This window comes from Eulemur rufifrons, chromosome 2 (genome assembly GCF_041146395.1).
Source record: "Eulemur rufifrons isolate Redbay chromosome 2, OSU_ERuf_1, whole genome shotgun sequence".
In the NCBI taxonomy this organism is placed as follows: domain Eukaryota; kingdom Metazoa; phylum Chordata; class Mammalia; order Primates; family Lemuridae; genus Eulemur; species Eulemur rufifrons.
The window spans coordinates 73,363,823-73,377,451 of NC_090984.1; the positions used below are offsets into that span (position 1 = coordinate 73,363,823).

General features: G+C 34.0%; 1 protein-coding gene across 11 annotated transcripts in view; it reads left to right on the forward strand.

The window, feature by feature from the left end:
• MIA2 (MIA SH3 domain ER export factor 2) overlaps positions 1-13,629 on the forward strand; it is a 102,659-nt gene that overhangs the window by 59,944 nt on the left and 29,086 nt on the right. For all 11 annotated transcript variants that reach the window (XM_069486667.1, XM_069486675.1, XM_069486683.1 and 8 more), the window contains 5 exons: positions 1,874-2,012; positions 6,498-6,599; positions 7,550-7,610; positions 8,816-8,851; positions 12,154-12,221. In XM_069486667.1, coding sequence (XP_069342768.1) covers positions 1,874-2,012; positions 6,498-6,599; positions 7,550-7,610; positions 8,816-8,851; positions 12,154-12,221 — 406 coding nt within the window. The remainder of the gene's footprint in view (positions 1-1,873; positions 2,013-6,497; positions 6,600-7,549; positions 7,611-8,815; positions 8,852-12,153; positions 12,222-13,629) is intronic.

Below are 13,629 nucleotides of genomic sequence, written 5' to 3' on the forward strand. Positions count from 1 at the left end.
ATTCTTGGCAATGGCTTAAAGCCTAGGTCAATACATTTTTTTCTGATATAGATTTAAAAATTTCTGTGGAAGGACAGATATGCACAGTTTCCTGTGCATTTAATCATTTAATGTTAATGAATTAAACTGTCCTTTTGGTGTGTAAGTTTAATTAATGGGTGTTTTCCAATAATTACATACCACTGCATGTAATTACTAAAATATTCATGTTTGTTAATATTATTTTGGAAACTGCCCACTTTATGCAAGAGTGAGTTTTGTCTTTTATTAAGATTTGTGATGCCTGTACTCCTACCACTCTGGGAGGCCAAGGCGGGAGGATCGCTCAAGGTCAGGAGTTCGAGACCAGCCTGAGCAAGAGTGAGACCCTGTCTCTACTAAAAATAGAAAGAAATTATATGGACAGCTAAAAATATATATAGAAAAATTAGCCAGGCACGGTGGCACATGCCTGTAGTCCCAGCTACTCGGGAGGCTGAGGCAGAAGGATTGCTTGATCTCAGGAGTTTGAGGTTGCTGTGAGCTAGGCTGACACCAGGGCACTCTAGCCGGGGCAACAGAGCGAGACTCTGTCTCCAAAAAAAAAAAGATTTGTGGTGGTGATTCAGACACATGCTATGGAGATGGTACTTTAAGTCTTAGAGGAATTCAAAGTTGAGGTCATTATCTTGGTACCTTAATTTTAGAGTTTAGAGTTGAGATTATTATGTTAGAAGGGAAGGTTTTTAAAAAAAGAATTAGTATATGAGCTATGAAGTATTCATAATTATTTAGAATTATTAATTTTCATTTTGTAGATAATTCTTTTAGGTAGTTTGGCAGTTGAAACAAAGCTAAATTGGCATTTTTCTCTCTAGTCTTGATCTGGTATAAACTTGAAGGATGTTTGAACATTTGTTATCAGAAGATATAGATTTCTGGTTTGACTTACATATCAAAATTTATGTTTAAAAGTGAAGGCTGGGTAGAACTTTGTTATTGAGAGGTAAAGTTTTTATTAGGTAAAAACAGGCATTGTTCATCATGTGGAAGTAGTTTCACAGGAAATGTTGAACTAAAATATCTCCCTTCAAAACTCTGATCTCCAAAACCTTCCTGAGAACTTTACTGGCTTTAAGCTCCTAGACTGAAAATTAGATGGTAGAATTAGAATGTTGAAGGTTTTGGGAATCTTAATAAATAATAATAAAAATTAGAACAGTTTATATAGCTCTTTAATTAAAATACTAACATACACAATGGAATACCATTCAGCCATAAACAAGAATGGAATCCTGTCATTTGCAGCAACATGGATGAGCCTGGAGGAAGTTATGTTAAGTGAAATAAGCCAGGCACAGAAAGATAAATACTGCATGTTCTCACTTATGTGTGGAATCTAAAAAAGTTGATTTCCTAGAAGTAGAGCATGGAATAGTAGTTATGAGAAAGGTAGGGAGGTGGGGGGATAGATAAGGAGAGGATGGTTAATGGATACAAAATTACAGCTAGATAGGAGGAATAAGTTCTAATGTTCTGTAGCACTATAGGGTGACTACAGTGAACTGTGATTTATTGCATATTTTCAAATAGCTAGAAGAAAGGATTTTGAATGTTCCTAACACAAAGAAATGATAAATATTTGAGGTGATGGATGTGCTGATTACTCTGATTTGATCATTACACATTGTATACATGTATCAAAATATCACACTGTACCTCAAAGATATGTCCAATTATGTGTCAATTAAAAATAATAAAGCATTTAGATAAAATATCTTAAAGAATTTTTTGTTGTTGGATTTTATTAATAATTTGTAGAAATTTTTATCTTTCTGAAATGTTAATGTGCAACTCAAAATACTTCAATTATGACTTTTAAAAATTCCTATAGAGCATATTAAAAATCTTCAGACTGAACAAGCATCTTTGCAGTCAGAAAATGCACAATTTGAAAGTGAGAAACAGAAGCTTCAACAGAAACTTAAAGTAATGACTGAACTATATCAAGAAAATGAAATGAAACTCCACAGGTAATAAAAATATTGATTACTCCATTGAATGGTAAATAAAATAGCTTTATAAGTATATGTTACATATTCAGCTCTTATGATTATTGGAAGTTCTTAATTTATGATTGGATTATATTTCAGCAGTTTATTTTTAAGAAAGTTATTCGATCTTGAAATAGTTTTTTTCCAAGGAAGAGAATGTTGTAAATGGTGTTGGAATTTCCTAGTACATCTAGTAAATAGTCAATAAATTGTTGCCTTAAGCGTCCTAATATTGGCAGGCTAGATCACAGAATCTGAGTGGACATACTTGATTGAACTATCCATTATTTATATCTCTGATGTACTAAAACTGATTTCTTTCTTTGCAAATTGCTTCTGCCCAGGTGTTCCTTGTCTTGATAAATGGCAATATCATTTACCTAGTTGCTCAGAGTGGCTATTCAAGCCATTCTTGACTTCTCTCTTTTCTCTCTCTATTCATTCTGTCATCAAATCCTGTAAGCTTTCCTCTAGCCTCAATCTGACCACTTTAACACATTCCATATTACTACTCCAGTCCAGGCCATCATCAGTTAGTATATGATTTATTATAGTAGCCTCATGAGTGGCCTCCCTCTTTTCACCCTTAAACTCCTGCACTGTGTTTTCTCTGTGCTATGTAGGATGCCCTTAAAATAAAAATTGTGGGTATTATCGCTTTCTTGTTTGGAATTCCCAGTGCCTTCATATCACCCTCAGAACTTAATCAAAAGCTTTTTTTGTTTTTTTGAGACAGAGTCTTTGTTGCCCCAGGTGGAGTGCAGTAGCATCATCATAGGTCACTACAACCTCCAACTCCTGGGCACAAGGAATCCTCCTGCCTCAACACCCTTCCTCCCTTCTGAGTAGCTGGGACTACAGGTGTGCCCCACCATGCCTGGCTAATTTTTTCTGTTTTTGCTAGAGCCGGGGTCTTGCTCTTGCTTAGGCTGATCTTGAACTCCTGAGCTGAAGCTATCCTCCCGCCTCAATCTCCCAGAGTGCTAGGATTACAGGTGTGCTCCACTGTGCCTGGCCAATCCAAAGATTTTATCTTGGGCTATAAAACCCTACAAGATTTGACCCCCGGCTGCTTCTTCAGTTTTAGCTTATTATTTTCTTTTTCCCTCAGTACCCTCCAGCCCCACTGGCCTTCTTCATGATCTTTAGCATGCCAGGCACATCTGTACCTCAGGGCTTTTTGTACTTATTCGTTTTGCCTGGAACAATGTTCCCTTATTTATTTGCATGGCTCAATCCTTCATTACATTTGGGTCTAGGATAAAATGCTGCCTCCAAGAATCCTTCCCTGGCTACTCTAAAGTAATATCTACCACTCTTCATCCCCTTATCTTGCTTTATTTTTCATTATAGCTTTTATTGTCCTGATGACTGATTTATAGGTTTTATTTTTTATCTTTCCCACATTAAATGTAAGCTTCATGAGAGAATTTATTTTCTTCTGTATTCCTAGTGCCTAAAACTATGTGCAGCATTGTGATAGCTCTTCAGTAAATATTTGTTGAATATATGCATAAATATGTTTAGTGACTTTTAGTGACCATTGGCAGTCACTCTTTATTCCCCTGTCTCTATGATTTGTCTATTCTATTGGAGTGAAAGAGTGTGTGCGTGTGTATGCTGATGCCTACATGTGTAAGTACATAGAAGACCCTTGTGATATCTATCTGGAGACTCCAGATGATAAAATACCACCATAGCACGTGTTTTTCATCATGAAGGGCAATAAAATGTAACAGACTTTCAGGCCCTTTTAGGAACTTAATGAGTGAGAGTCATTACATTTGGTCTTCATTATTTATAGATTGTGTTTTGCACATTCACCTGATTGCTAAAATTTATTTGTAACCCCCAAATCAATACTTGCAGAGCTTTTGTGGCCATTTATGGATATATTGAGGATGATGAAAAATTTGAGTTGCCCAATGTGCATATTGGCAGCTGAGGTCAAACAAGGTTACACTCTGGCTTGTTTCAGCTCTTATTCTGTAAACTAAGTGTCCTTTGTAGTACATTTAGTGCCAAGTTTTTTACATTTTTATGCTTTTTGTTGGTGATTTGGCTGTTTAAAATGCCTGCAAGCATAGTGCTGAACTGCTGTCTAGTGTTCCTAAGCACAAGAAGGCTATGATTTGTCTTATGGAGAAAATACATGTGGCAGATAAACCTCATTTAGGTGTGAGTTATAGTGCTGTTGTCTGTGAGTTCAATGTTGATAACAATATGTATTAAATAAGTTGTTTTTAAAACTGAAGCACATATAAAACAAGTTTATGTATTAATTGGTTGGTAAAGTGTTGTGACCAGAGGCTAGCAAGAACCTAACTCTGTATTACCCTTAAGGAGCCACGGTCCAGTATTTGCTAATTTAGGATTTGTAGTGACTTTGTAGAACATAACTAGTCCAAATAAAGAGAATCTGTTTATATGTTTGGAAACTGGTAGACAGTGTTCCATTGAGATCAGGATGCTGGGTGGTTGGTTAGGCTCATTTACTGCCAACTTCTATATCTCAATCATGCTTTGGATTCAATTCAAAATTAAAAACTTGCTATTTATTATGGACTTTTGGCCATTTGGGACTGCTCAGGGTATGAGAGAGAATAAACTTGACTAAATGGAAGAGTTGCAGCATGGCCTTGGGGAATTAGTCAGTAAACCTAGGATTGGGCCCTTTTTTTTTTAAGTTACAATGAGAGATATTAAAAGTAAATTTTAGACATAAAAGAGATTATTTGAGGTGAAAGAAATACTTTTAAGTGTAATCTTTTGAAAAAAAAGTATATGGTAAGTTATAAAATTTTAATGAGTAATGTCTAAAATTTTTTTAAAAAAGATTTTTTCTTTAGATTTTCAAAGCAAAGATGGAAAACTGAGTAGTATCCTAGCTGTGTGTTTGCATTGTGATTTCATTCATTAGGTTGAAATGCTTTAAATTCCTAAAATATCATATATTTCATTTTTACATTTAAATTAAACCCCTTGCTGCTCAAATTAAATGAACTATACCACTGGTTGTTTTTCAGAGTAGAATATAGAGAGTTGATAGTACCAGTAAAATGTTAAATTTATATTCTTGCCTGCATAAAGTATAATTTAGGTTCATTTTCTAGATGCTTGCCAGCTTGATGTTTTTCATGAGATATATTGCATTGCTTGCACTTTTCTAAATTTAATATTGAAGAGTAGTGAAATGATAGGACTTTAGAAGCTTGGTGTGTTGCTTTAAATATGAGAAGTAAGGTGTGATTGTTCTTGTCATATCATTAGGTTCCTTTCACAGTGTAATTTCCATCATTAATAGGCCCATCCAAATTCAAGGGGAAGGTACACAGACCTTACCTTTCAAATGGGAAGGGGTATCAAAGAATTTCTTCAAGCTACACAGTCTGTAAAAACACATCTCTCCTCTGTGCCCATGCTCATTACACTTTTATGCTTTCCTAAGGAGACTTTTATTTTCTTATAACATCTATGAAATGATTGACCTGGGGGAGTGCTTTCTAAGCAATAGGTAATATAGTGTGTAGAATAAAAAACATTTATTGCTGCCTTGTAGGACTTCTTTGATAGTTTGTCATGTTTCCTTCCCGAAGTTCATGAAGGAGGGGAAATAGCCATTTAGGACTTCAAAATGTGTTTTTCTGTGGTGTTCATTCAATAAATATTTCTTATGGGACCAGTGTTGATAATACGATGTGCAACAGCCTGGGTAATATAGTAGAAAGGAGTCCCTACTTGCAAGCTCTGTGACTTGGTCAATAGTTTTTCTGTGCTTCATTTTAATTTTTGTAAAATAAGAATAATAATAGTACCCTTCTTGTAGAGCTGCTGTAGTAATTAAATAAGATAATACATGTAAAATCCTAAGAACAATTTCTGGCACATACTAATGACTCAATAAGTTACCTGTTCTTATTATCAATAATAGAACTGGAAGTAGTAAATAGGATTGATACTACCCCTGCTACTAATATTATTTACTTTGGGTTCGTTATAATTTTTTTTTTTTTTTTTTTTTGTGAACTAGCCTAGAGGCCTAAGAACTTTTTAAAACAACCAATTTAAAAATTACTGAAACACAGTTCAATAGTTGGTGACCTCTTGCCTAGCAAATGTGATGCTTCTTTATACAGGAAGGCTTAATAAATGATATATAGTCATAATAGTTTTTATTATTTATCTTTGATAATTATATATTTTTGATAAATTTATATAGAAAACTCTTGAAATTATTAGATTTGTAGCACTGTTTTAGACACAGTGCTTTACAATTTGAGTTTATAGTATTAAATTCTACACTAGGAATATTTATACAGGTACTTTTGTTTCCTTGCATGTGATGTTTTTAGTGGTATTATGAAAATAATTTTATGGGGAGCACCAGTTTTGATACAGTTAAAAAGATATAATGGATTATTTTATGACATGCATTAAAAGAATTAAAACATTTGTTGTTTTAAGGAAATTAACAGTAGAGGAAAATCACCGGTTAGAGAAAGAAGAGAAACTTTCCAAAGTAGATGAAAAGATCAGCCATGCAGCTGAAGAGTTGGAGACTTATAGGTATTAGAGATATTTTCCTCCTTTCTTTTTGGGATGGGAAGGGTATCTAAAAACTGAAAACCAGAAAAAATAACAAATCAACTGAAAATAAATAACATCTTTGTTTTATTAATTTTCATTTAGATTTCTTGCTATCATGCAGTTATGCAGAAAATATAAAGAGGAAAAATGTTTTCCCTTTGGGGTGTGTGATTTTTTAAATCCCTCACAATTGAATGTGGACAATCCTATTTTATGTTAATGTCAAGGAATTTATGAATAGACATTAATTTCAAGGTCTCTCCCTTTTGGTTCAAACTGGGAAGAATGTATACAATATTAACAAATCAACAGGTATGCCACAAAAGGAAGAGTGAGCCAAAATTAGCATTCTGAAGAAGTGTTTATAAGACTGTTAAGTCTAGTTTTTACCTTGGTTCGATCCTTGATAGATCCGAGGAACCTAGAGAGAAAAAGGGGTAAGATACAGCTATTCCCGAATAGTTGTGAAACTTCATTTTACCTTAAGAAGACCAAGCTTGGGTTTTATCCAAAAGAAGGAATTATCTGTTAGTCTCATAAAGGTAATAAGTACCATTTTACTTCACAAGCTTTCTAATTTCCTAGAATTCTATTAAGATTACAGACAGACATCTGAATAAATCTTCCAGGGTCATGCTTCTTAAAAATAAAAAAATATATACACCATATAAATCTTTGCATGACTTTTGGTTTAGGTAAACCCAAGTAGTAGTATTTTTAAGGTATAATTAATGTTGAAATTGGAGTAGGAAAAAATATACTTTAGGACCTCTCAGAGGTAATTACTTCTTAATATGTGGAGTTCTGGAGTTATTTTTTATATGAAATTGAGCACTCTGGGTGTTTTAATTAATATTTTTTAGTAGAGAATGTGTTCTGTCATCTCTTCTTATAAGAAATGTTAATAGTAGAGTAATTATTCCATTTAGAAAGCGAGCCAAAGATCTTGAAGAAGAATTGGAGAGAACCATTCATTCTTATCAAGGGCAGGTATGTGTGTGTGTGTTTTGTGTTTGTAATTTAAAACAATTCTGATTTGTTTGAAATGATGCAGGAATGTAATTACTTGACCAGTTGTACACTTCTCTTGAGGTGTTTCATGTGGCTGTGGAACATTTCTAGGGAGACAAAGATTCTAGGCTAAGAAATCTTGTTTAAAGATGCCATTTCTCCTGCTGCTTTGGCAATGTGGATTGTGTTGCATAAATTAACATATATCAGGCTTGGGATCTCTTAGTCAGGTTAGTTATCTGTTAATGGGCAACTCCTGTTGTAGTTAATTATTGCATAAAGTAGAAGCTTACTAGACAAAAATTTTAATTGTCTATATATTCAGTTTTTGTTTTAAAAGTGTAATAGAGTAGATCATGTGTACATGAAAATTTGCTTTAAAAATGTTGCTTACTGACTCCAGATGCTTGGGGTATTTTTGAATTTATGAGTTATACACTGAATTGTAGTGGTAGGCCTGGCGTGGTGGCTCACAACTTTAATCTCGAGGACTTTGGGAAGCTGAGGGGGATAAATGGCTAGAGGCCAGGAGTTTGAGACCAGCCTGAGCAACACAGCAAGCCCTGTCTCTACAAAAAATTTAAAAATTAGCTGGATGTGGTGGTGCATGCCTGTAGTCCTAGTTACTTGGGAGGCTGAGGCGGAGGAGCATTACTGGAGCCCAGGAGTTGGAGGTTACAGTGACTGCAATTGACTGCGCCACTGCACTACAGCCTGAGTGACGGAGTGAGACCCCATCTCTTTTTTTTTTTTTTTTTTTTTAGACAGAGTCTCACTCTGTTGCCCAGGCTAGAGTGAGTGCCGTGGCGTCAGCCTAGCTCACAGCAACCTCAAACTCCTGAGCTCAAGCGATCCTCCTGTCTCAGCCTCCTGAGTAGCTGGGACTACAGGCATGCACCACCATGCCCGGCTAATTTTTTCTATATATATTTTTAGCTGTCCATATAATTTCTTTCTATTTTTTTTAGTAGAGATGGGGTCTCGCTCTTGCTCAGGCTGGTCTCGAACTCCTGAGCTCAAACGATCCGCCCACCTCGGCTTCCCAGAGTGCTGGGATTACAGGCGTGAGCCACCTCGCCCGGCCGAGACCCCATCTCTTAAAAAAATAAAATCATAGTGGTGGATGTGAATGCTTTTTACTTAAAAAAAATTATCAGTGGTATTTTAATGACTTTGTTTTTCAGATTATTTCCCATGAGAAAAAAGCACATGATAATTGGGTAAGTTTTAAATTTTCTTAAAGTTCTTCTGTCAAATTGTGCTTTTTCCTTTCAAAAGGTAGATTACTCATTTAAAATGAAGAAAATCACTTTTTAAAAATTTCACCAGTAATGAACTGTTTTTTGTGAACAAAATACTTTGTTACAACACAGTTATTCACAAAATCTGATTTTTCCTTCTCTGCTTTCAGCACATTGCTTCTTTGAAAGGAGTTTATATTCTCTGGGGGAGGTGATGTGATACTCATGGATTCATTGTTTTAGGGCACTGGATTGCCACCAATTTAGTTGTGGACAAATATTAAAATTCTCTGGGCCTCTCTGCTCATTTGTAAAACAATAGGAGTGGACTAAATGATATCTAGTTCTAAAAGTCACATAGTTGTCTGATTCTCAGTGTTCAGTTGCTTGATACATATTGAGAAAAGGGTCATTATGAGAAAGAGTATGTCTGTGCTTCAGAGAAGTTAACTGTGTGAGGAAGCGATAAGGATGCAGATTTTGATTACTTATAAGAAAGACTTCTCAAACATGTAGGACTATTGTAATAGCTGGCCCTTGGAGTACCTGTCACTAGGAGTCTTCAAGGGGAGACAGTTTGCACAGTGGGTGAATAGCCTGTCTTGGCTAGTATCTCGGCTCTATCACCTACTACCAGTTTCCTTATCTATAAGATAGAGATATCAATAGTACCCATTTCATATAGTTATTATGATGATTAAATGCGATAATTTATGTAAGGTTGTTGCCAAGTGCCTAATATACAGTAAACAGTAAATCTTAAGTGCTATTATCGTTATACTGAAGCTTGGTAGATGTCTCTTAGGCATGTTGGACTGGAGATTCCAGCACAGGATGAGAGATTAGATGTGTTGAATGTCCAGGTCCTTCCCAATTCTACGATTCTGTATGCTTTGATATTGAGGGTTCAAGTGAAGATTTAAGTTGGGCTTGGAGATGAATTTAGTCTTCTTTACCACTCTGTATCACTTTTTAAATACTTAGATGTAGATTACTTTTTAGAGATGGAGAGGATGGTTATTAAAATCTCTTGTGTTCTAGGCACTGTACTTAAAGGCATTTTATATATATTACTCAATTCAGTTCACTCAATAACTCTGTGAAGTAAATATTACTATTCCAGATTTACAGATGAAGAAACAGCCCAAGGCCATATGATTAGAGAGTGACAAGTGGAGATTGAAATTCTGATTCTAAGTCTTGTACTTTTTCTGTTACTGTATGTTGAGTTTCTTGTTTCGTAAATATGAAATTGACTTTAAAACATGCAGGAAACATACCCTTTATGTCTCAGTGAAAAGATATTTTTTAGATTTTATAAAAATAATATATATGTACTCATTATTAAAAAAGTTCAGACCACACATAAAGGCATAAAGAATTAATCATCAATATAACTTTCATTTACCCCATACTTTTTTGAATGCATGTAGACATGAAAGCATATATGTTTTAAAAAAAAAGGAATTGTCATATCTTACTGTTTATAACTCGCTTTGTTAATATATCATAGATCTTTTTCTGTGAATGTTTTTCATACTTCATAAAAACCTTTCTCATTTGATAAAATTTAGTTAGTTTCTACTTTTTTACTGTTATAGTTTTTACCTTAATACTAGTAAAAGTCTAATTTTTACCATTGTACTTTCTCCGCTGAGCATTTCTTTGTTGCATCCTGTTAGATTTAATCTTTTCTTTCTTTGAACTCACGTAGTACTTTATTTTCATGTGTCCTGTGGCAGGTTATTCTGTTCTTTACTGTAGTCATTTATATTTGTCCTTATCAAAAGATTTAAGCTCCATAAGATAGGGACTGTTTCTTTTTTCTTAACACCTGCACTTAACAGAATATTTTGCATATTATAAGTATTCAGTATTTGAATACAGTGTTTTAGATTAGTGTGTTCATTCACTGAAATTAGTTTCACTTAAGCTTTGGGTGTAAGTTTTCAAAAGTCTGTAATTATTTGTGATCAGTTTATTTATATATATATATAGTAACATATTTTTAATATTGATAGTTAACTATGATTTTTTTGGGCCATATGCTTAAGAGTAAATATGTTATACTGTGTAGACTATGTAGACATATTCTGTGTAGAATACACATTTTCTACGCAGACATATTCTGTGTAGAATACATTTATGTTTAGAAATGATTTTGGTTCTGCATTGTTAACAGTTAAATGAATTAATATATTTTACTAACTGAAATTGTTATTGGTGTAGCATTCTTTTTTGTTAGTGCAAAATTAATTATAAGATTACATATTGGAAAAAATTTACACATGGAATCTTTTTTGATAGTGCTAAAATATATTTAAGCTAATTTTTTGTGAATATTTAAATAATTTATTTCTTGGTCAGTTAAAGTCAGTTCTAATGTGTAGTTCACAATTTTAAGTGAACACAAATTTGATAGTGTAGTTCCTTTTATTTGTAAAAAATTGTGATTGTAGACTAAGTTAACTTACATTAGTTTATTAGTGGATTATATTAGTTTGGCCAGGCTGTTTCACACACCACTGCATCTAATCTTCAGAGTCCACAGAATGACTGGGAAACATGGAATATACCATACAAGTTTAACCTTTGCCCACAACTATTGGGGAATATTGCATGTTCTTGGTACTTATTAAAAGTGTAAGCTTTGTTTTCTATAACATATATACTTTAATTTTTAATGTTTCATTTTATTAAATAAAAATATCAAACAAATATAAAAGACTTATAAGAATATGATCCATATAATTCTGTGTACTTAATAGACAAGCAACATGCATTGATTATATTCAGCCATTTAAAACAGTGGCCTGTACTGGCATACTATAAAGCTATTTAGACCTTTATAGTTTCACAGAATTATAGTGATTTCTCTCCAGAGATCATTACCTTGTTCCATGGTCAATGCTGCCATGCATAATGACCAGGAGTCTTCATTTCCATTGCCCTAAGCTTGCATTCTGTTACATAGTTCTTATCATGTTATTTGGATATTTATAGCACCAAAAATGCTAACCCTTGATTTCACATCAAGATAGCTACATTCATTGGCAAGTACACGATTAAATTCCAGCCTTCGGCGTATGTCTTCTGCTTTCATAAAACTCATTCACTTTTAAAATAATTCCCTAAATTTAAAATGCTTTACACTGAGTTCACTGAAATGGATACTAACTTAAGTGACTGTGATATTTGTATACCATCATTGAGATTTTTATGTTTATTTTTTGCTTTGAGTTTGTATAAATGTATTTTAAAAATATATTATTTTCTTGAAGTTGGCAGCTCGGACTGCTGAAAGAAACCTCAATGATTTAAGGAAAGAAAATGCTCACAACAGACAAAAGTAAGTATCTTAGTGGGAACACTTTAAAAACTTTAGATTAGTTATTACTTTTATTGTTAGTTGTTATTTTATTAATTAGATAATACTTTTATAAGGATGAATAAGAAAACTTGCAGTAAATCTAGCATATCTCATTGTGAAATATCTGTTACTTATACTAGGAGCGAAAAGTTTTTTTAATTTGAAGTACTTAGGGAGGCCAGTGAAGTGGCACTCGAAGGAAACTGTTCACAGATTCTTGTGTAAAAAGTGTATCTTTAAATTTTTTTAAAATCAGTGTAGGTGAAGGGAGGTAAAAATGGATGAATGAGAAAGGATGAATCTCTCTGACAAAGTAATGCTCAGAGTATCTGCATCTTTTTTTTTTTTTTTTTTTTTTTGAGACTGAGTCTCTTCTGTTGCCTGGGCTAGAGTGCCATGGCATCAGCCTAGTTCACAGCAACCTCAGACTCCTGGGCTTAAGCAATCCTACTGTCTCAGCCTCCCAAGTAGCTAGGATTACAGGCATGCGCCACCATGCCTGGCTAATTTTTTTTTCTATATATATTTTTAGCTGTCCAGATCATTTCTTTCTATGTTTAGTAGAGACGGGGTCTCGCTCTTGCTCAGGCTGGTCTCGAACTCCTGACCTCGAGCGATCCTCCCGCCTCGGCCTCCCAAAGTGCTAGGATTACAGGCATGAGCCACCGCGCCCGGCTGAGTAAATGCTTTCTTATGAATATGGTGACAGTCTGCCCAATGTGTTATAAGTTCTTGCCATAAGGTACTATTAACATTATCCAATATTAGTTTTAGTCCTCTTGCTTGTCTTTTGTACTCTCAGAAATTAAAATAAAATGATTAAATGTTTTATTTCAGATCTGATCTTCAAGAACTAGAAATAAGATTCTTTAAAACATCACGTTTTTAAGATAAAAAGTTCAGGGGTAAAATAGTAGGATGAGTTCATGGGATTTCCAATTTTATGTTATGACTGAAATTATATGGGTCACATTATAGTGGAAAGCTTACATGACTCAGGGCCAGGAACCCTATGTTTTAATCTTGGCAATTTAATTTTGAATAAATCATTTAAACTCCTAGCCTCAGTTTCCTTAGTTGTAAAATGATAGACTTGAACTGGTTGACCTTGGAGGACTTTTCTATTTTGAAAATTTGGATTCTGTAATATAGTACTAATGGTAGTCTTGTTTTGAAAAAAGAAACAAAACAATTCCAGACCTCAACAAAACATCACTATCATAGGCAACAAGAAACTGGTTACCCTGGTTATATATAAGCAGTGGGAGACAAAGATATTTGGTTCGAATAATTTTAGAGGATTTGTTTCTTCTATGCAGATAATGAGATACCGAAGAGTAGCTTTTACTTGGTAGTAGCATTTTTCTTGAAATGTGGGTGCTTCTCT